The sequence below is a fragment of the Mauremys mutica genome, chromosome 9, assembly GCF_020497125.1.
Source record: "Mauremys mutica isolate MM-2020 ecotype Southern chromosome 9, ASM2049712v1, whole genome shotgun sequence".
NCBI lineage: Eukaryota > Metazoa > Chordata > Testudines > Geoemydidae > Mauremys > Mauremys mutica.
Genome location: NC_059080.1, coordinates 75,587,342 through 75,609,790, shown reverse-complemented (window position 1 = coordinate 75,609,790; position 22,449 = coordinate 75,587,342). Strand labels below are relative to the sequence as shown.

General features: G+C 42.6%; 1 protein-coding gene across 2 annotated transcripts in view; it reads left to right on the top strand.

Moving 5' to 3' along the window:
* PLSCR1 (phospholipid scramblase 1) overlaps nucleotides 1-17,686 on the top strand; it is a 49,068-nt gene extending 31,382 nt beyond the window's left edge. Inside the window, exons 8-9 of one of the 2 annotated variants that reach the window (XM_045030995.1) lie at nucleotides 3,060-3,221; nucleotides 15,810-17,686. In XM_045030995.1, the coding sequence (XP_044886930.1) occupies nucleotides 3,060-3,221; nucleotides 15,810-15,836 (189 nt within the window). In that variant the 3' untranslated portion in view covers nucleotides 15,837-17,686. Of the gene's footprint in view, nucleotides 1-3,059; nucleotides 3,222-10,971; nucleotides 11,583-15,809 lie in introns of those variants that run through there. The other variant, XM_045030994.1, reaches the window with a different exon arrangement.
* Nucleotides 17,687-22,449: the final 4,763 nt, after the last annotated feature.

Sequence of the window (22,449 nt, the reverse complement as noted above, 5' to 3'; positions counted from 1 at the left end):
TTCCGGCCCTGGGACTGGCTGTATTATGGTTGCTGTAGTTGCTGGTATGGGAGCCGGTTCCACCCTCTCTGGTAACACCGGCGAGGTCTCGGTGGATGGCTGAGGAACAGGGATGGGTGCAGCAGCTCGTCTGGCTTGGCTGCGTGTAACCACTCCCTCTGTTTCTGGCGGCTCAACGTGATGGGCCAAGTGGTTGCCCAGAATCATGGGGACAGAATAATTGTCATAGACAGCAAAAGTCCACGTCCCTGACCAGCCCTTGTACTGGACAGGTAAATGCGCTGAAGGTAATGTCACAGGTTTTGACATGAAGGGGCGAACTGTCACTTTGGTTTTCGGGTTGATGAATTTGGGGTCCACGAAGGTTCGGTGGATAGCTGACATATGTGCTGCAGTGTCTCTCCATGCGATAACTTCCTTTCCGTCCACTCTCAAAGTTTCCCTAAAGCATACGGGTATTTGAGAGATATCTAATTCCGGGTTTCCTTGGTGTGCAGGTGCAAGGAGTTGGACCCGGTTCAGGTTCTTTGGGCATTTGGCTTTGATATGCCCCAGTTCATTGCATCCAAAACATCGCCCACTTGATGGGTCACAGGGTTGTGTTGGTTTACTGGAAACTGGTGAGGTAGAAGAAGAGGTAGGGTGTGACTGTGCTTGGGTTGTAGGTGTGGGCTTGATTGGCCCTCGATGGTAAGGTTTAGTCTCGGTGGGTACCTTGTGTGATTCGCTCCCTTTGGCAGTAGCTTTCGTGTTGTCTACCGATGCCATCCATCTGGCTCCAATCTCTCCTGCCTCAGTGAGAGTTTTTGGTTTACCATCTTGGATGTAGCGTCTAATGTTCTCAGGAACACCATCTAGGAACTGCTCCATCAATATCAGGAGGTGTAGGTCGTCTAGCTCCTCAACCTTGGATCCTGATATCCAGGACAAATAGTGTTTTTCCAGGTAAGCAGCGTGCTCTGGAAATGACATCTCTGGTTTCCATTTCTGGGCTCTGAAACGCTGACGGGCGTGATCAGGGGTGATGCCCATTCTGAGTCTGGCCTTGGTTAGGAACAGTGCAAAGTCGTCCATGTGGTCTCTAGGCATTTCAGCTGCCACCAGGGATAATTGTCCACTGAGCTGTGACCTCAGCTCCATCATGTATTGTTCTTTAGGAAGATGGTATCCAATACAGGCCCTCTCAAAGTTTTCTAAAAAGGCCTCAACATCATCCCCTGCCTTGTAGGCGGGAAATTTTTTCCGAGAAGTTTGATCAGTAGGTGGATGGGGTGGTGGATTATTCTGCTTAGCCTTTTCTACTTCCAGAGCCTGCATCTGGATTTCCAGATCTTTCTCTCTTAATTCCATTTGTCTGATGTGGTCTGCCTCTCTGGCTCTCTGGTCTGCCTCCATGGCTGCCATCGCCATCTTGTGTTCTCTCTCTTTGGCTTCCAGGATTTGTAATTGCAATCGAGCAAGCTCTAGTTGGTCACTTGTTTCCGTCATGTCTGTGCCTTGGGGTGCTGGCCACACCCCTCCCTGTTTATGATAACTTGAGTAAAGAAAGGGTAATTAATCCTGTGTATAGCAAATTGTGTGTTGCCTCTCTCTATTGTTCTGTACTGAGCAACAGGGAAAATCTAAAAAACTCTCTGTGTCTCTGCGAGAAAAGTCTAGTGAAATCCTCGCAGGGATCAGTGGCTTCCTGCCTTCTGCATTTCAAAAGTCACAGGAAAAAAAAACTGGCTTCAGGATCTTTCTCTCCTCACCAAACCTGTTTTCCCTGTTGGACGGGATGAGCTCCGAGGAGCACCTCCCCCCACCCAAGGAATCCTGATCACACAAAGGAAGGACACACCTCCTTCCAGCCAGAGCTAAAAATGTTTCTAGCTCTGAACTGTTAAAAACCTCTGGCTTGAGAATCGTTATCTCCCCAGCAAACCTGTGAGGGGCACTTCCCCCCACCTAAGGAATGCACACACCTCCTTTCAGGCACTGTATTGAAAATGCTTCTACTGTGGTAGAAAGCCTCTAGCAATGGATTCGACACACCGCTGTGCCACCATGTCATAGGGTCTCACCCCCACTTTGAGCTTGTTGGTTCAAAGATGGGGACCCGCATGTATTCTCCCCCCACCCTAACCCTTAGGGTAGGTTTCCTTTTCGCTACCACCACTCGATTGATTCGGTGAATCGAGACACCCCTCTGTTCCCCCCTCCTCCTTCCAGAGACTTTCCTGGGGAAGCACAGATCAAATCACAGAAGGAGAAAGATTCCTTTCACTTCCCTCTCCCTTCCCTGCTTTCTCTGCTTGGAGACAACCCTTGTCTCCACAGAGTGGCGCCTAGCTTCCTTCCCCTGAATCCACAGGTAAGGAACTTAACCAAGTCCTGAACCTAAAAGAGTTTATTAAAAGAATAAAAAAAGAAAAAAAATACACAATCTCTATGAATCCAAGATAGACATTCATAGGGTCTAATCTTATTAATCTCTGGAGAAATTTCTCCCTTTTCCTCAGTACAAACAATACAGGCAAAATTACGAATAATCAATACAAACACACGGAATTGCAGACACAGGATTCTTATATGAAATTACCCAGTACTTCTAATACTCACTAGCTTGAATAGAAGAAATTAGTTCAGAAAGATGAGCAGACTTGATTAAGCGTCTGGGCTGGTGTAGTTCCAGACGGCTAAGAACACAGAACAAAGAACACAGAGACCCAAGTTCCCGCTCTCTGGGATTTTCAAATTCTCTTCCCTGATTGGTCCTTTGGTCAGGTGTTTCACCAGGTCTGTGTTAACCCTTTACAGGTAGAACTTAACCCTTAAGTAACTACTTATGACAACTGTGTAGTTAGCATTGATACGAGCCCAAGTTCTAACCTAGGACTTGAGCCCATGATTTACTGATGTAGAGTCGAGATTACCACAATATTGAATACCACATGCTGTAGTACACATAACAACCCATATAAATGTGAATATCCTGAAGTTTTTGAATGAGCATTTAAAATGATCACACAATCTTTTTTATTATGAGTGGCTGACTGACTTCGTTTTATTTAAACTAGGTGAAGACGATGGATGAAAGTTCTGTAGTCGGAAGAATTTCTAAGCAGTGGTCTGGATTTGTAAGAGAGGCATTTACAGATGCTGATAATTTTGGAATCCAGTTTCCACTGGATCTTGATGTTAAAATGAAAGCTGTTATGGTTGGTGCTTGCTTCCTCATCGTAAGTCTACCAATTCACTATTTTTAAACAATGAATATATGCTCATTTCTGTTAATCTATATGTTAAAATCGTACTGGGATATGACTTGAGCCTGGGCTTATTGAAGTTAGCAAAGTTCCCATTGACTTTGAGGGTGCAGGATCAGGTTCCTAGGAGGCATGACAAATGAATTATTTCAGATAATGGGATTATATTTGGTCCAATTAGAAGTATAAAATTATATTTAGGAATATATTTATTGCTGATATGCCCACTCTTGTAAAGTTTCACACTGTTTCTATGCCACAAGGACACAGTACCAGTTATCATTGCATGACTTCTTTGAGGCTGTTGTAGGAGCCGTTCCATTAATTAGCTGACATTTACTACACAAAGAGCAGAGCCACTTGTCCATTCCCTTGAAGACTATTGTAACCATGATACATTCTGGTTTCTGCTAGATGTTTACTGTCAAGCTTGAGTTTTGTGAAAATGGGGAAGAAAACTAGAAGGAAGGAGAGAGGCATATGCATCAGCTCAGGGATGGAAATGTCAACAATCCACCTTGCTCTGTAGCAGAATTTTTTATCAGACCATTATTGATTAACCAGAGGCTTTTCTTCTTTGGCTGTGTTGTTTTGTGTGACGTTGTCATGCATATAAAACTACTGGAAGCAGCCCTGCTTAGAGAAAACAATTTGGCAACGCATGTAAGCATGTATTTTAAGTCCCATTGATTTCTATGGGACTTAAGCAAATGATTGGTATAGGGTTGGAATTAATCATATGCTTAGTGTTTTTTGCTGAATGGGGCCCAAAATGCACAAGGAATTATAAAGCACTAACAAATTGTGTGTGTGTGTGCGCATGCACTGTTTTTTGTTTTTGTTTTTTGTTGGGTTTTTATGTTTTGCATGTGTGTAGCTAGTCAATTTCTCTGATTGTGGGTGGGAAAAAAAAAAAAAAAAAAGGTTGGTGGAAGTTTAAAGAATGGGAATCAACGTTTAAATTCCAGGCCATGTCAAAGTACAGGGTTTCAGATTTCTGTGAAATGCGGGTAAGTTAAGGAAGTGCCCACTCTAATACCTCATCCACATGCTTCTTAGGGTTGTTGCTCAGCTATTATTTAGTTACTAAATCCCCTGCCAATGCAGATACAGACCTTCCCACTCTTCCAATAAAAAAGCTGTTTTTCTTCATTGTGGGCACTTCAGTTTGGGGGCAGAATGACAGCTGTGATGTCCTGTCCCCTGTAGTTCCTCCAGTTTTCTCTATCTCCTCTATCTCTAGATTTCCTTCCTGGAGAAAATGCCAACAACATTTTATTTCAAATTTCTGCTTAACAATTCAATTGAATTCCAAGCAATGTCCTAGGACTGTTCCATCTTCTGGTGAATTTTTCCCCTCAGCTTCACTTCCCCTTCTGAGATGCTATATTGATTGGTGCCCCTACAGGCCCCAGAGAGAAAACTAGGCCAAGGAAACTTACAGGCAGTCTCCTGCTTTAACCCACATTCTCTTCTCTCCCAGTGCCTCCTTAATTAAGTCTCTCTTTGGGAAGTTTAGCCACATCTGTGGCCAGAAGTGAATTTTCTCCTTAGCCCATTATATGTGGGGTCACAGTGCAACTTCCCTGGGCAGGAGAGGAGCCAGGAAGGATTAGGGAACCTGGTTATGATGGACATAATGAAGGCACTGGTCTCAGCTGCCCACTCTGGCTGAAGACCCCTCTGCTTCTATCCCCACGCTAAAGAGAGAGGCAGGATTGAAAAAGCTGATAAAGGTACAAAAAAGCTCAGGCCTGTGGATACCCAGAGTAGTACTTTAGAGCTGCAGCTGCCCCTCCCTTCCGCTTTAGAACTCAATGTACCAGGGGTTGGACAAATCAGCAGGCCCAGGACAAATAAAAGGGATGATCTCTAGAATTTACACCAGCAGCCACACCTCTGTCTGTAGAGTTCAGCCACTTTCTCCTCCTCCACCTCTTCTTGAACCACAGATGGAGGGCTTTGGACACAGCGTAGATGCTGCTGATGCTGGATTGTGGTACGGGGACTTCAAGCCTAGATCCCTTCCCATGCTCCCAGCTCTATAACAAGCCTCTGAAGGTTTCCCTATGGATATCCTAAGATGGCACCTCCAAGAGAAATGCAGACCCATCTGATTGTTTTGCAGAAGAGAAGGGTGAAATTTCTGACTTCTGGGGAATCAAACCCCACCTCCTCCCTTGAGAAACTGAGGAAGTGCTCGAGGGGTGACAGTGTCTCCCTTTGATGATAGGGAGAGCCCTAATAATCTGAAATGTTTTCAGATTGTCCCAAAAACTTTCTTAGCACAATTTCACTCTTCCTTCTGAAGCAGAATCATAGGGACAAACTTCCAAAGGGAAAATAACTAAAATCTACATTTGGTCCCCTGCTTACCTTAGGAGTACAGAATGGCAGATTAAATCCAATAAAGACCAAGCCGCAGATGGGAGCAGATTCCTCTGTACACACTAAAAATGATCAAAGTAATAAAACATATATTTTAAATAATCCTAACAGTCTTTGAGGAACAGTGCTGTGAAACTGTGCTCAGGAGGTCTGTGGCTACTCTAAACAAACTATAGCTATATCTCTTTTTGTACTTCCTGAGAAGATATCATAAGAATGTGAGAAGGGCTTTCAGCCACACCTAGAAGATTAGGAAAGTGCTGAGCTGTCATTCCCCTTCCTCCCTGCTCTTGCTCCCTGCTTACCCCGTCTCTATAGAGCGGATGGGTGGGGGAACACAACAGGGCTCAGGATGGAGGGATGTTGCTGGCAGCAGCTTCTGTCTCAACTTGCTGATCTATTTTAAAAGGCAATGTACTTAGAGTGGGGTCAGCGTACTTAAAAAGGCAATGTGCATCTCTCTCTCACACACTGTGTGTGTCTCTGTCTCTGTCTGCCATGCCGTCTCCCTTCCCTCCATTTGTGCTAACTTGTAGAGTGTGAGGCTACATTAACAACAATGTGTTAACCCTTGAGGGCTCAGCCGAGTGCTAGTTCATCATTTAGCAACAAGGCATTCCCTGGGAAATATCACACCCTCTTCCACCCTCTGACTTCACCACCTCGACCAAGCTTCACAATCATCATTGCTGTGTACAGTATTAAATTGGTTGTTTAAAACTTATACTGTATATATAATATAGTCTTTTGTCTGGTGAAAAAAAATTCCCTGGAACCTAGCACCCCCAATTTACATTAATTCTTATGAGGAAATTGGATTCGCTTAACATCGTTTCACTTAAAGTCGCATTATTCAGAAACATAACTACAATGTTAAGTGAGGAGTTACTGTAACATCATCTCTACTCTGATGGAGGAATCCCCAGCAAGTATGCATGGGTATGCCATTCCTTTCCCCCTCACTAGACGGGATATCATTATGGATGCATCTCTTTTAGGCTGGAGGGCTTTCAGCGCAGGGCACTTGGACTGACGCTTCCAGATTGCGGATGTGAATCCTGGTCTCTTGTGAAGTCCAGGAAGCTTGCAAAGCCTTTTTCCCATTGATTCAAGATAACCATATCCTCATCACGTCCGACAATATGACAAATGATTTTTACATTAACAAGCAAGGACAAGTGAGATCCATTCCCTTGTGTGCAGAAGCAGTCACCCTATGGAAATATCACATCAGCAATCAAATCACCCTGTTGGCAATTTACCTTCCAGCAGATCAGAATGTGCTGGTGGACTCCCTCAACAGACACTTTGCTATCAACCACGAATAGGAATTTCAAGACTCCATGGTAGACAGACCTGTTCGCCTCTCAAATGAACAAATTGCAATATACTGCTCCAGAGGAGCATAGACTTCTACTCTCAGAGAGACATTCTCCTCCTTCCATGATCAGACCGTCTATGCCTTCCCTCCCTTACCACTCCTACCTCAGGTCTTATGGGATATTTTGTCAAGACAAGGCACAAGTCATCATCATCAGCCTCCAGTGACGCAGACAGTTTTGGTTCCCAAGTCTCTGATGCATGTTGTTTCTATCGATCAACATTCCGTCTTCTTCCAGTGTCCTGACTCAGGGAAAAGGCAGCATCAAGCATCCCATCTCCAAGCACTCCATCTCAGGGCTTGCTTTTTATGGGTGTAAACGCTACAACATTTGTGTTCTGAAGTTATGCAGAGCATTCTTATTACCAGTAATAAAGATTGCACTAGAAAATGCTACACTGAAAATGGAAGCATTTTTCTTGTGGAAGCAACAAAAACTTATATCCCCAGAGATTGCAGGTATTCCCCTTATTTTGGACTCGCCCTCGCCCTCCCCCCCACCAAAACAGTGGGTCTTTCCATCAACTCTTTACGAACCACCTGGCAGCAATCAGTGTGTACCACCCACCTTCACGTGGTTACTCAATTTTTGCTCACGCATTGACAACCAGTTTTTGGAAGGGTCTACTCAGAATCTTTCTGCCAGTAAGGAAACTTACTCCTCAATGGACTTTAAATCTTGTTCTTTCAGTGCTCGCTATTCCTTTGAACCACTAGATATGTGTTCCATGTTTAATGGATAGAAGAAGATTGCATTTGTGGTAGCCATCACCTCAGCCAGGAGGGTGGCTGAGCTCAGAGCACTGATGGCAGATCTGCCTTGCACTATATTCCCTAAAGACAAAGTCCCATTGCATTTACATCCCAAGTTAACTCCCAGAGTAGTTTCAGAGTTTCACCTGAACTAGTCAGTTCACTTACCTGTGGTTGTTTTTTACCTCCTCCCCTCCCCAAAACCACATGCATCTGAAGAAGAGAAGAGACTTCATTCCCTCGACATGTGATGAGCCTTAGGGTATGTCTAGGCTTAAAATGCTACAGTGATGCAGCTGTGCCTCTGTAGCACTTCAGTGTAGACACTCACTATAGTGACGGGAGGGGTTCACCTATTGCTGTAGATGATCCACCTCCCCGAGAAGCAGTAGCTAGATTGACAGAAGAATTTTTCTGTCGACCTAGCACTGTCTACGCCGGGGGTTAGGTTGGTATAGCTGGGTCTCTTAAGAGTGTGAATTTTTCACACCCCTGAGAGAAGTAGTTATGCTGATGTAAACTCTCAGTGTAGACCATCCCTTGTCTGATAACCTACAATAGACAAAACCAATCAGAATATCTCCCAGATTGTTTATTGCTGTAGCAGAAAGAGTTTGAGGTCAAGCTATGTCTTCTCAGTGGATATTTAAAAGGATCTTGGTCTATTTTCTTACCCTGCTATAAGCTGTTTTATATTTGTCCTTCTCATGGGGTGAGGGCTTATTCTAAGAGCACAAGCAACATTGGTGCTGTTGCTTCTGAATGTACCTCTGCTTCACATTTGCAGAGCAGCTGCTTGGAGTTCCATCCACACATTTGTGAGGTGATATGCTTTAGTACAGGACTCCTCCACTGATGCATCCTTTGGGATTCAGACAGCTCTGCCACCTGCAACCTTGCACCCTCCTCCTACTTGAGTACTGCTTGTCTGTCACCCACAGTGGAGTACACATAGGGACCAACACTCAAAGACAAAGAGAGGTTCTTCACTATGTGAGATCCCTATCTGTATTTCACTACCCACCCTCCTTCCCTTTTGCTTTAGATTGTTCTTGGATTTGCAGTAGAGACGGAAGTGTCACCTGGGCAAGGATGAGACAACCTACCTTTCGTACACTTTAGGAAAAGGCAAAGTGGAACTCTTGGTCAATAAGGTCCAGGCCCTCCAGCCATACCCTATGCCTTCCCCAAGGAAACAGGTGTGCAGTTTTTTAGGACTAGCTGATACAACTGATTTATTCCTGATTTCTCAACCATTACGGGCCCTCTTACCGATCTTCTCAAGAATAATAGTCCAAAGAAGGACCAAAGGTTGTGAGGAGGCTTTGCAAACCCTGAAAGCCCAGCTCTGCTGAGAACCCATCTTGTACAGCCTCGACTTCACCAAGGAGTTCCTGCTACAGACCAATGCTTCGGATGTGGGCATAGGGACCGTTTTATCCCAAGTAGTGGAAGGTGATGAGCACCCCATCTTATATATCAGCTGGAAGCAGTTCCCAAGGGAGAGGGCTTACTCCATGATTGGAAAGGAAGCATTGGCAGTAAAATGGGCTATCGACTCACTCTGCTACTACCTTTGGGGTGCTCACATCATGCTAGTCACTGAACATTTCCCCTCTCCAATGACTACAAGCCATGAAGGATAATACCCCTGAATTATGTGATGGTACCTCTCCCTCCAGCCCTTTTCTTTCCACATCCAACACCAGGCTGGCAGAGCACACATGAATGCTGACCTCTTTTCACAAGGTGGAGGAGACCAGATAGGGGAGGTCAGATTCCAGATGGGGTTATGGGGGTGGGGGAATGTGTGACCATGCAGAGAAACGGTCTTCCAGCACAGCAGGAGTTAAGGCAAACCTTTGAGCCCTGCTAGCCCTGCCCTATTATACCTGCAGCCAATGCCAGGCCTGGAGGAGGTAAAAAAGGAGAGAGTTTAGTTCAGGGCTGACTGGCGAAGAGGCAGGAGCTAGCTTCTGCCCTACTTGACAGGAAGGAGCACTAGCCTGCTGGTCAAGGCAGCCAACAGGGAGCATCTTCTGTCTCCTAGCCAAGGGAGACAGCGGAGGAGACCTAGGAGCCTCTGGCAACTGAAGTAACTGCGTAACTACAGCCCAGAGACATTGTAGAGTTTGGCAGTACCAAATTGATGGCTGCCCCTCCCAAAAGAGCCTGGAACTGCAGTAGGGCACCACCCAAGATCCACAAGAGGGTGCTCCAGGAGGCAAGCCAGCCCAGCATATTGGACTATAGGAGCCACGCCCCAAACTAAATGGACTCTGGTAGGAAGTAGCCCAGAGTAGTGGATTTAGAATCCCTCCTCAGAGAACCCCCTGTTCAGTGGTCCTCTCACACAGGGCCCTGGGCTGGGACCCGGTGGAGTGGGGGTGCCCAGGTCCTCCTATTCCCACTGCCCGAAAGACTGAAGCACCTTAACCAGCGAAATAAGGGGCCAGACGTCAGGCATGCCAACAACTAGGCCACCTGCCCCTCCACACACCTTGTTACAAGGAGAAATTCACCACCACCACCATCACCACCGCACACCGAATATAATTAAAGCATCTGTAATTTAGGAAAGAAAGAGGGAATTATCCTTGTGTAAAAGTTGTCTCGTCAAGAAAGAAATTAAGAGGCAGGGCATTCTCCTTCTGCCCGCCCCCCAATTCTAATGGTAAACTAAAAAGAAACTTTTTTATGTTTGGCTACTTTTATTTAGCACACAGCAACTATGTTGGTTCAAGTATCAGAGGGGTAGCCGTGTTAGTCTGGTTCTGTAGAAGCAGCAAAGAATCCTGTGGCACCTTATAGACTAACAGACGTTTTGCAGCATGAGCTTTCGTGCTGAGCATGAGCTTGCATCCGAAGAAGTGGGTATTCACCCACGAAAGCTCATGCTGCAAAATGTCTGTTAGTCTATAAGGTGCCACAGGACTCTTTGCTGCTTCTGTGTTTGTTCAGAAATCGTTATCAGTAGTTTTATCACTGACACAGCATGTGTTCTTAAGAAAGTAAACTTTGGAGGTTGTATCAAGTGACCCAATAGGAAGAAAGCATTTTGTATTTTCTGCAGAATAGAATTAAAAAAAAAATGGAGTTTTAGTTCTCAGAATAATCTCTAAAAGCATTAAGATGACTCTGATCTGTATAAATGGCCTTTTAGAACTATCTAATTCTTTGTTCATTTTCTTTGCTGCTTAGGATTTCATGTTTTTTGAACAAACTGGGGACAAGAACCAGCGAGCAGGAGTGTGGCAGTAGAATCTACTGTTGGACTTAAAACATTCTTACAGAGAAAAGTTTCACACTGCTTTTATGCTCTTTTTCTAAAATACATTACAAAAGTCCAGTATATATAGAACATCTCTGGATCTTTTGCTTATTGCTAGTTTCTTTTGTAACTTAGGGTTTATTGTTTTGATATTGCAAATACAATTCTATAGCTCTGATATTAATACAGATTAAATCTGTATAAATAATGTGAAATGTTTGTGAATCTTCCGTGACTGGAATTTAAACTGCAAAATAATTTCTTTATTCTTGTGAGCACTTCGTAGAAGATCTTTTATAGTACAGAAACATTGGGAGTAATCCTCTGTCACTTGCACAAAACTACAGTTGATCCTACAACAAGGGCAGATTTTTTAATATTCAACATTGGCAATGTTTATATATATAAAATTCAGTTCTCTGTAATATCTATATATTGTATATTAAACGCTAAGCCTGTATTTTGTTTAATTATGATAAAATAGATATCAGCATTCATATTTTGATGGTTATATATATAAATAAAAGAACATTATATGAGAGCAGAGGTATAAATGAAAGGTCTATTTCTTCCACTATGTTCATCTGCATCTCACAGTTCAGATGCAAAGTTGCCCAACAGAAGTAGAATGCCTCACTGTAATTTAACTGTGTGCTAACTGTCTAGTGTCATTGTGATACTGGCAAAAGTGATTACTAAAGACATTGTATACAGCTGGAAGTCTTTCAAAATTAACAGTTTACCCAAGCAAGATTAAAGCAGATATAACCCCTTTTTTAAAAATACCATTTTCCCACTTACCTAGAACATGAGGGAGATTTTGATGTTCTGGGTTAAAATTTGTTACAGTTGTTGATAGACCACTTTTTAACTATTTTAAAAGCTGGATCATATAGTGGCCTTTAAACTCATCTTATTTTGATGAACTTTTGATTCTTTGTAGTATGATGGAAACATACGTGTATGGCAGTTTGTACCTTTAGAGAGAATCACTTGCACAATAACTACAGTTGATCCTAGGACCAAGGCAGATAGGTAAACATATTTAGAGAGACAAGAAAAAAAGTAGGGGGGGGGGAAATCTGTCAGGGACAGTATTTGGTCCTGCTAGTGAAAGCAGGGGGCTGGACTCGATGACCTTTCAAGGTCCCTTCCAGTTCTATGAGATAGGTATATCTCCATATATTTAGGAACAATTAATGATTTCTCTCTCTTTTTGCTCTGGTAATATCATTATTCCTCTTCCCTGCCACTGATCTAGGCAGTAGCTATCAGAGGTATTTAAGAAGACTTGGTAAGTTAATTTATTTGTAAACCCAGCAAATTAGTTATGGAAATAGGGAGAGACAGACATAAGATTCCATGATGCTATTTTTATATAAACGGTTTTCAACAGTTTTGTCTCCTCTTTTTGATTATGGTTTATAAGCATTTTTATTTTAACTGGGTAAACATTTGTCAGTTCCCAGCCCTCATTCTCACAAGCACACACTTGCTTCTCAGCCTCAAATGTTTATTACATGCTAAGGGTGGCATTTTTGTGTAAGTTCCTCTTTCTATGTGATACTACTGACAAGCCTATTCTAATTACTTCTTCACTTTTCTCAAACCACATTCCTTTTGTTTAGTTATCCAACCTTTTTAAATGTGCCAGTGACTTTGCTGAAATAATAAAAGGCAGATGAGCCAAAGAACTCTGCATAGTGCCCATATTATTATTTTTTACTATTTGTGTTACCTTTGTGTCTTGGAGTCTCAGTCATGGACCAGGATGCAGTGTGCTGGGTCTTATATAAACACAAACCAAAAAGACAGTTCCTGCCCCCGAAGAGCTGACAATCTACATATAAGACAAGGCATGAAAGATGCACACAAACTGAGGTGGGAGTACAAGGAAACCATGAGAATGTGCTTGTCAGCATGATAGGTTGTGATCTCAGCACGTCCACAATCTAGCCATTCTTTGTAGGCTTCATGGTAAATAAGAGTTTCAAGAAGGATTTTGAACTAGGATAAAGAGGTTTGAAGTACTTTTGCAGATGTTTACATCTGATGAGTGTACATTTGTTTTAACTCCTGCATGAGAGCCAGAGTGTATACTTACAAAAATATTCCCTACAATCATTACCAATTAACACAGCCAACCGGTAGCTACACCTAACTTGCCCCAGTGCCTTTTTCTCTTTGAGTGAAGATGCTGCACAAGCATCACTTCAAACATTGTCACATTAAAAACATGTAATAAACTCTTTCAGCATTGCTGTTGATGTTGCCAAAACAAAGCATGCCTGCTATATTATATTATCCAAGGTAATATATATTCTGATGCTTAAGTCATAGGACCAGATACGTGGGTCCAGCCAAACCACAGAGGTTGGGGAGAAATGTGGCTTTAAGCTTTCTCAATTCTGGAGTTAGCTGGAGGACAAAATGTTCCCCTTCATAACTTTTAGCAGCCTAAGGATTGTTCTAAATCACTCCATATGGAGTATTCCCCTAGGGATCATTCTGCTGTGTGAGGATTGCCTGAGTTCGCTGCCTTGCATCTCAGCTCATTTCTTCCCAGGAGTGAGGGAACCAGGAGTGCTACACCAGCTTTACATCACTTGGGAATTTTTTCTACATCAAGGCATCACCAGCTGTCCTCCAAATGTAACTCTCCATCCACAGAGGATATAGAGGCAAGAGCCAGGTTCCTGGCTCATATTATTTACAATTGTTCCTATTCATTATTCAGTAGTGACAGAAGTGGGCAACAGGATTTAGGTCCTGCTGGATATCTCCTGCTTTTAGAAAAAATGATAATTTTGCTTATCTCAGGAGAAGGAGGGAGAGAGGAAAACAAACTGGAAATAAAACTAATGTATCTCTGATTTAGTGCCAGTATCGGTGTGGCAAATTTTCTTTTAAATATATTTTAAAAAATTAACTAGCTATTTGGCAAGCCATAAGAGGTGGTTTAGAGTGTTATAGTTCTGTAATCATGCCTGGTATTACATGTTCACTAGTAGGACTATTCATAATATTCTTCTGTAGCTCATCCATTTTTGTTACATTCTTCTTTTAACTGCAGCATTTATTTCTCTTGATTGTGACTTCTATTATCTATAATATTGAAAAGAATGTTTACTGAATGCAGTAATGTTTTCCCTCCACTTGTTCTCTGAATTAACAGGGTATTTATTTCCTTTTTATTTAACTAAGGGGATGATACAGCTTCCATAAAATAAAGTGGAGAAGCACCTGTTGAATGCACCACCAAAGCAAATAATTTTACAATTTAATCATATTCATAAATATTTGTTTTATGTTAAATGAAAGTCAAACTCCAGTTTATTCTTTTCAATTTCAACGTGAATTACATCTTTATTGAGCTCTCCCAGCTGTCATCTCAATATAATTGACTTGTTTTACAGCCTTTACACTTAAGTTTCTTTACCTTAGCAGTGTTGGTCCTTCTTAAATAACCCTTTAATGATTCCCAACTTTTCTACTTCTGTTTGGGTTTAAACTGTAAAAAAATAAAAATAAAAAAGGAAAAAAAAACCTCCCCCACCCACCCACACACAGCATCACCAGAGCTTGATGCTGAAGTGTGTCTAAGCTGTGTAGAGGGTCATGGGTTGTATATGCAAAAATGGCTATAAAGTTACCTTTGCCCTGCATGCCCCAGTCCACTATATTGCTTTATGCTGGCTGCAAGAGTGACAGGGACCAAAACCCCAATGAGTTTCAGTGTAGCACAGGGAGTGCCAGCCTTTCTTCTCTTTCCCTGTTGTGCTGGTAGTAGCAAAACTGAGAGGTATATGAAGCTCTGTGTTGGCTCTGACAGTGGGGAGATTGTCCCTGGTTAAGCTGGTGTCAGGGCTGGTTTATATTGTCAGTGCAATGCAAATGACTCTACTACATCAGAATATTCACCCTAATAATTATCTCCCATTATTATTTATTTATATAGAAGTAATGCCAGTCGTGCATCGGGGCACCAATGTGCTAGGGACTATACCAGGAGTAGGCAACCTATGGCACGGGTGCCGAAGGTGGCACGCGAGCTGATTTTCAGTGGCACTCACACTGCCTGGGTCCTGGCTACCGGTCCGGGGGGCTCTGTATTTTAATTTAATTTTAAATGAAGCTTCTTAAACATTTTAAAAACCTTATTTACTTTACATACAGCAATAGTTTAGTTATATATTATAGACTTATAGAAAGAGACCTTCTAAAAATGTTAAAATGTATTACTGGCACGCGAAACCTTAAATTAAAGTGAATAAATGAAGACTCGGCACACCACTTCTGAAAGGTTGCCGACCCCTGGACTATACAAACACATCACAAAAGGGAGTCCCTGCCCCAAAAATCTTACAGTCTGAACTCAGAGTCATTTAATAAAGGTTTCAAATGCTATGTTGGTCTTACCTTTCCAATCTTGGGACATATATTGCCCTCCGTGGTGTAAAGTATCTGAATGTAGGATCAAACACTTTAGTATCTCCACTAGCCTGTGTTGCAATCACAATCTCGTGCAAAATTGTGCCCTGCATGGGGGTTCAGAATGCCACTGCCACTTATTTATGGTGGCTGATAGCAGTACAAACATTATGTAATAACCACAATCACTACAAATACACATGCCAACAATGGCCAATCAAACTGGGAGTAGCAACATGTGGCAATGGCTAAAATAATATAACTGTTCAGGGAAAGGACCTACAGTGTATCTCTAAACACATCTAATAGTATCTTTCTAATATATGTTTCCTTCTAGGACGTGATGTGTTTTGAACATTCTTGAGACTGGTGGTAATAATAGAGCTATCCTCTCCAGTCACCGGATGCTGGAAGCTATCTACCCCAAGATGATGATAAAATAACAAAATCTTCTATTTTGATATAGTAACATGATGGCACAAAGGATGTGATGTTGAATTTTATAATAGGTTACATTTTCAAAGCAATGCACAGAGATCTAGTGGTACAACTATCAGCGAAAGTTACCCAGTTACACTCACTCTCTATGAACTACCATGAAAACGTAGGGTCTCATTTTATGGGCAAGTGTCTCTCACTGAGTATCTTGCATAGCTTGAACTTTAAATGATGAGAAGTATATCTTCTAAAGTTAGTTACTTTTTTGGTAAGAGGCAAATTTTACGTGTGATACTATAATACTGTAGTTTTATCTGTACATAATATTGTGGGAGATTAATTTACAACAGAGTCAAAATATCTGGTTTTAGGGGATGTTATATTTTGTAGGTATTATATGAATTGGCAGCAGGAAATTAAAAGGACATTAGAGGTTCAATCTTGTTTGCATTGAAATTTATGGCAAAAATTCCAGTTGCTTCAGTGGGAGTAAGCACAACCCCTATGACAGCCTGAACAAGGAAATGTATATACAGATAGACTTATGGGGGGGGGGGATTCATGTGGCTAAATACATCAGTGTTGTTTCATAGACGCTAACATCCAACTGCTTCAGTTCCTTTCATAGCCCAAGAAAGTAGTCAAGGGCTAGGATTTTCAGAGGAATTGAGGGTTGGTATCTAACTCCCTTAGGCTTCTTTGAAAATCCCATCCATTATCTAATTAAATCCTTCTAAATTTGTTCTGCTACTATATTCTTAGTTCTATTCAGCTGAATTCTGTCTGTTTATGCCTGCTAGAACATTGGCTAAATAACAGTTTGCTAAGGACCAGACTGTGTTACCTTTACTTGTGTTGACTAACACCTTACCTCACAACTAGCCCTCCTGGACTACTTGTGGAGTGAAGTGCTACTCCATATAAATAAGGGTATTACGATCAGACCCTAAATAACAGCAAACTAAGGACCCTATTCTGCAGCCCTCCTACTTCTGAGAAACACTTGCTCATGATGGTTACGTTATTAGAATATTCCTAATTCTATATGGGGGATTCAGCTGGCAGCAGAATATCCTCTCACATACAACATAGGCAATGGCTTTTCCATATAAGGAGAATAAAGGGCCCAAATATCCAAGTTCCTAGCTAGACCGCTGTATCTATATTAGGCTAATATCAAGAACATTTATTGAACCCATACATATACAAACAGGAATACATTTATTCATACCATTCTAACATAAATGATTGATACATTTATTACTACCCAACATTCTTGGAAGATATCAGAGGTAAAAGTTATCTCTGATATAATGCCCTTGACTTCAACTGAATTATAGTAGCCATGGCTTTAAAGCCTATGTGTAACCACAAACAGCATCATCAAAGCTGTTCTAAGAGACTACTAAATTACCTAAGAAATGAGTCTCTACTTATTTCCTGTGTATTGCAAATAGACAAAGAACAGTTCTTTATGTAACCCCCAAAGAGATTACATAGATTCCTGGAGCTCTGTCTGCTGGCAGCTCAGGGAGGAGGAGCCAAGGCAAACTCAGAGTCTGCCCAGCAACCAATAGGGAGTGGAGATGCCCCTCCCAGGGAGTTGAGGAGAGGGAGAAGCCAGTTTGAGGGAGGCTGTGGTGAGCCAGGAAAAAGGCCAAACTGGCTGTGTGGGGAGCTGGTGAGTCCCAGGCCTGCAAGCAGGGTTCCCCCTGAGAACTGGCCTCTAGGGACCTGACACCAGATCCCCCCACGGATGATTCCCAATTGTTACGCTTGCTGAAAAATTTCCCCAGCCAGGCTGGGTTCGCCTCCAGCTCCCCTGGTGAGACCAGTCCCCACATGGTCAGCGCTGCTAGTCCAGGGCTGATTCCTGCCTGAGGAGGATCCCTGCCAGCGGACAGCAGCCCCTGGAATCGTCCAGCATCATCCTCAACCCTGAAGATCATTTGTGGAGTTCGTGAGTGCCTTGTCTTTAGTTAGTTAGTCAGGGAATTTGTTTTGGGGACCCTCTACTCCCTGAACTGTGTCCTCAAGCCAGGGAGTGAGGGTTTGAGGATTTTATAATCTACCGCTTATTACACCTGTGGAGGGATTCACCACCTCCTCCCACTTGTGGGTCCTTTGGGCTATACTGAACCCAGTCAGCCACACTGCTACACCTCTGCAGAGAATTGTATAGGTCATCAAGGGTCCCAGCAAGGTACGCGTACCAACAGGACACTAGTTTTACATTTGTTACATCCAGACACGGGTATTTTAAGTGTGGGCACCGGTGACCCTAAAAATAGTGTTTCCCCTATTATGTTGTATTTGTTGCCTGTTTAATATAATTGTTGTGTTGAATATATTTTTATGTGTTGTGTTATTTCTTGGAAGTCTCCAACTATCTGGCAAATAAGTGGGGATTCCTCTGTAGTTAGAATTTTCCGCCCAAGCTGCCCTGGTGACCCTGCCAGGAAGGAGCGAGGGGGGTGGAGGCACCGCCAACTAATTTCATAACCAAAAAAAAAAAGATTCACCCTACTGAGTGGGTGGCGGGATCCAAAAGAACCCAGACCTGTCCATCAGAACATGTAAGCGGATTGCCATTAAAGGAGGTAATCAGGTGGAGAGGGGCGCTACATTTAGTCAAATGACCAATCAGTATTTGGGTTTTCCCTGTGTGAAGACTCTCAGAAGCAGAAATGACAGTTCTCCACAATGCTTATTTCTTAATCACCCTTTGGTCTCCAATAATTTTGTTAAAACATACTCATTCCTTAAATTCTTCCAGAACCTTTTGGTAGCAAAAAGGGCCAAATTCATCCTTGACATAACTCCAGTGAAAGTAATAGGTCAAATTCATCTCAGGTATCACACTATCATGCTTTACAAACTTCATTGGGGGGGGACCCTTAACCACATCTAGCTTTAATATATCACCAGCAAATCTAGAGCTCTTCTCTTTCTTATCAGCCAGACCATAAGGCAATCCATTTTATCTCCCTGCTCATAAATCCAGGCTTTAGAAAGCATTATAAGATTTTCAGCTTGCAATGTGTTATTCAATTCCGTCTTGGTTAGATAAAACTGTTACATAAAACCTTTATAGAGTGAGAGTCACAGATGAATTTCTCTAGATCTTTTAATGACCTCTCCAGCTGTATCATGAGTGTAAACTTTTATCTCCAGTTGTATAGGCCAAAATACAATCATTTAATGGAACCACAGTCTCTGTAAAGTACCTGGAAAGACATATCTGGTGTGATTTCCCCCCCCTGAAAATATCCTTAATCTCAGTTTCTGCAAAGACAATCAATGCATTATAAGGGAAATAGGTCAAACCTCCTTAATTTTTTTGGCTTGAGCAAGATCAGCTTTATTGCTAATTGATTGGCCTGGGGGAAGGGTACTTTTTTAGGTAGTGTACATTACAGGAGGGCATCTATTAAGAGCAAGAACATGTCAGTTCTTATGAGAGAATTTTGAGGAAATATACTGCTATGTCCCCTTTTTTTTTAGCACCAAGGGGGAACCCTTGTGGCCATGACACTTCCTGTCTCTGTGTCCCTAGTAAGAGAAAGCTTCGCCAAAGCCGAACATGTCATAGCAGAAGCTGAAGGATCAAAGCTGATCTAGGGGAAACTTGGACCTAGAGAAACTGCTCTGTCAGGCTAGGGAAGTAGAAAGGAAACAGCTAGATCCCAGTGAAGCCTGACTCACCTAAGACAGCTGAGAGTCATTGGTAATCATTGGAGTTCTCAAGAAATGAATGCTCAGCCCAAGGGAAGAGTAAGTGTGTGAGAGAAGAATCCTGCTCTAAGTGGTATGTACCAGGCAGACAAATATCTAGAACGTGCAGTGCTACCAATGCTTGTGATTTCTGTAACATTGGGTGTGTTTCTTAAAGCCTCAGCTCTTGGGATCATGAGCATCTCAGCTCTCAAATTTTAAAAGTATGAAGAAAAGCTTCAAAATGTGACCTAAAGGTGTAAAACCCAAGTGGTAAATATAAAGAACCCAAAATATATCTTTAAAAAAATCACACACTATTTTTAAACCACTCATGATTTGTGGGGGCAGGGAAGGTGTCTCATTTTTGATTGCTTGGGTTTGGAAAACAACTTATTTCTGTTTCCTTTTGATTAGCCAATTGAAAGGCTTAAGGTGACTCTGAAGTTCAGGATTCTGACAAATGAGGTTTGATTTTGTTGAGCCCTAAACAACAAAGGCCTATTTTCAAATAGATTGAGCACCTGCAACTCCCATTGATTTCTCTGGGAGTAATTGGTGCACAGCAACTCTGAATATGAGGGTGTATGAGGGAAGGCCTCTTAAAGAAGGAGGCTACACTTAGGCTAGGACTGGTACGATTTGTGTGGGCCTGTCCGCACAAAAGTGGAAAATGGTCTGACACATCAGACTTGAAGCATTTCTCTGTTAAGATGAGGAGAGGAAGGATCTAAATGAGTACCAATTGCAAAAGTAAAGCCCCTCCCCTACACCCTTAGTACAATATGCATGATATAGAGAGTCAAATCTGAGTTCCTTACTTAATTTGTAACCAATCTTTAACTCAGGCAAAATCCCAATTGAATTTAGACATAGAATAAGATTCTCAAATGTCGAACATAAACTGCACCACTAAATGTAATATACATACCCTTATCTTACATGGCCCAAATTCAAAATGTTCACCCGGCATGTAGAGCTAGTACCAATAGTAGCCCAGTTAACTTCAATGGACTAGTCACAATAGTAAACTCTAATGCTAGTAGCTTTTGCAGGATCAAGCCCTCAAGGGGAGCTCTTGGTACTCAGTATCTTCCAGGATGTGGTTCATATATAGTAAATGCAGGTTTAAACAGCAAACTTGGAGGCAATTGGATCCCTGTTAGACAAATGTAAAATAGTGGAAGATGGACAAATTTAAATCTCAGTCTGTGTAAAAGGACCAAACGCTACATGATTTCTGCTCAACAATTTAACTTCCTAATATACTTGCTCCCCTGTATATTTTCTAAAGATCCCTTCTCCAGAATGGAAAAAAGATATGGTTTTGTTCCATTTTTCTGGGGTTTTCTAAAGATCATAAAGTTGCACATAAATCTGACTTTACAGCTTCCACCCCTCCATCAACCTCAGCCTGGACCTATCTACACAGGAGGTCCACTTCCTAGACACCACGGTGCAAATAAGTGGTGGTCACATTAACACCACCCTATACCGAAAACCTACCGACCGCTATGCCTACCTTCATGCCTCCAGCTTCCATCCCGGGCACACCACAAGATCCATTGTCTACAGCCAAGCACTGAGGTACAACCGTATCTGCTCTAACCCCGCAGACAGAGACCAACACCTAGAAAATCTCCACCAAGCATTCTCGAGACTACAGTACCCACACGAGGAAATAAGGAAACAGATCAACAGAGCCAGATGTGTACCCAGAAACCTCCTTCTGCAAGACAAACCCAAGAAAGAAACCAACAGGACTCCACTGGCCATCACATACAGTCCCCAGCTCAAACCCCTCCAACGCATCATCAGGGATCTACAACCCATCCTGGACAATGATCCCACACTTTCACAGGCCTTGGGTGGCAGGCCAGTCCTCGCCCACAGACAACCTGCCAACCTGAAGCATATTCTCACCAACAACTGCACCCTGCACCATAGTAACTCTAGCTCAGGAACCAACCCATGCAACAAACCTCGATGCCAACTCTGCCCACATATCTACACCAGCAACACCATCACAGGACCTAACCAGATCAGCCACACCATCACCGGTTCATTCACCTGCACGTCCACCAATGTAATATATGCCATCATATGCCAGCAGTGCCCCTCTGCTATGTACATCGGCCAAACTGGACAGTCTCTAAGGAAAAGGATAAATGGACACAAATCAGACATTAGGAATGGCAATATACAAAAACCTGTAGGAGAACACTTCAACCTCCCTGGCCACACAATAGCAGATTTTAAGGTGGCCATCCTACAACAAAAAAACTTTAGGACCAGACTTCAAAGAGAAACTGCTGAGCTCCAGTTCATCTGCAAATTTAACACCATCAGTTTAGGACTAAACAAAGACTGTGAATGGCTTGCCAATTAGAGAACCAGTTTCTCCTCCCTTGGTTTTCACACCTCAGCTGCTGGAACAGGGCCCCATCCTCCCTGATTGATCTAACCTCGTTATCTCTAGCTTGCTTCTTGCTTGCTTATATATACACACCTGTCCCTGGAAATTTCCACTGCTTGCATCCGAAGAAGTGGGTATTCACCCACGAAAGCTCATGCTGCAAAACTTCTGTTAGTCTATAAGGTGCCAGAGGATTCTTTGCTGCTTCTACAGAACCAGACTAACACGGCTACCCCTCTGATACTTGACACTAATATGGTCAACATTTTAGTGCCATTATACAGCTTGACAGCACTACCTCACCTAGAAAACCAATTAGCTAATCTCAGGATAGGAAAGATCCAGTGAAACAGGCCGATGGTGGTCTTTGATATACGGCGGTGCCAAAGCGATTCAGGGCTGCAAATTC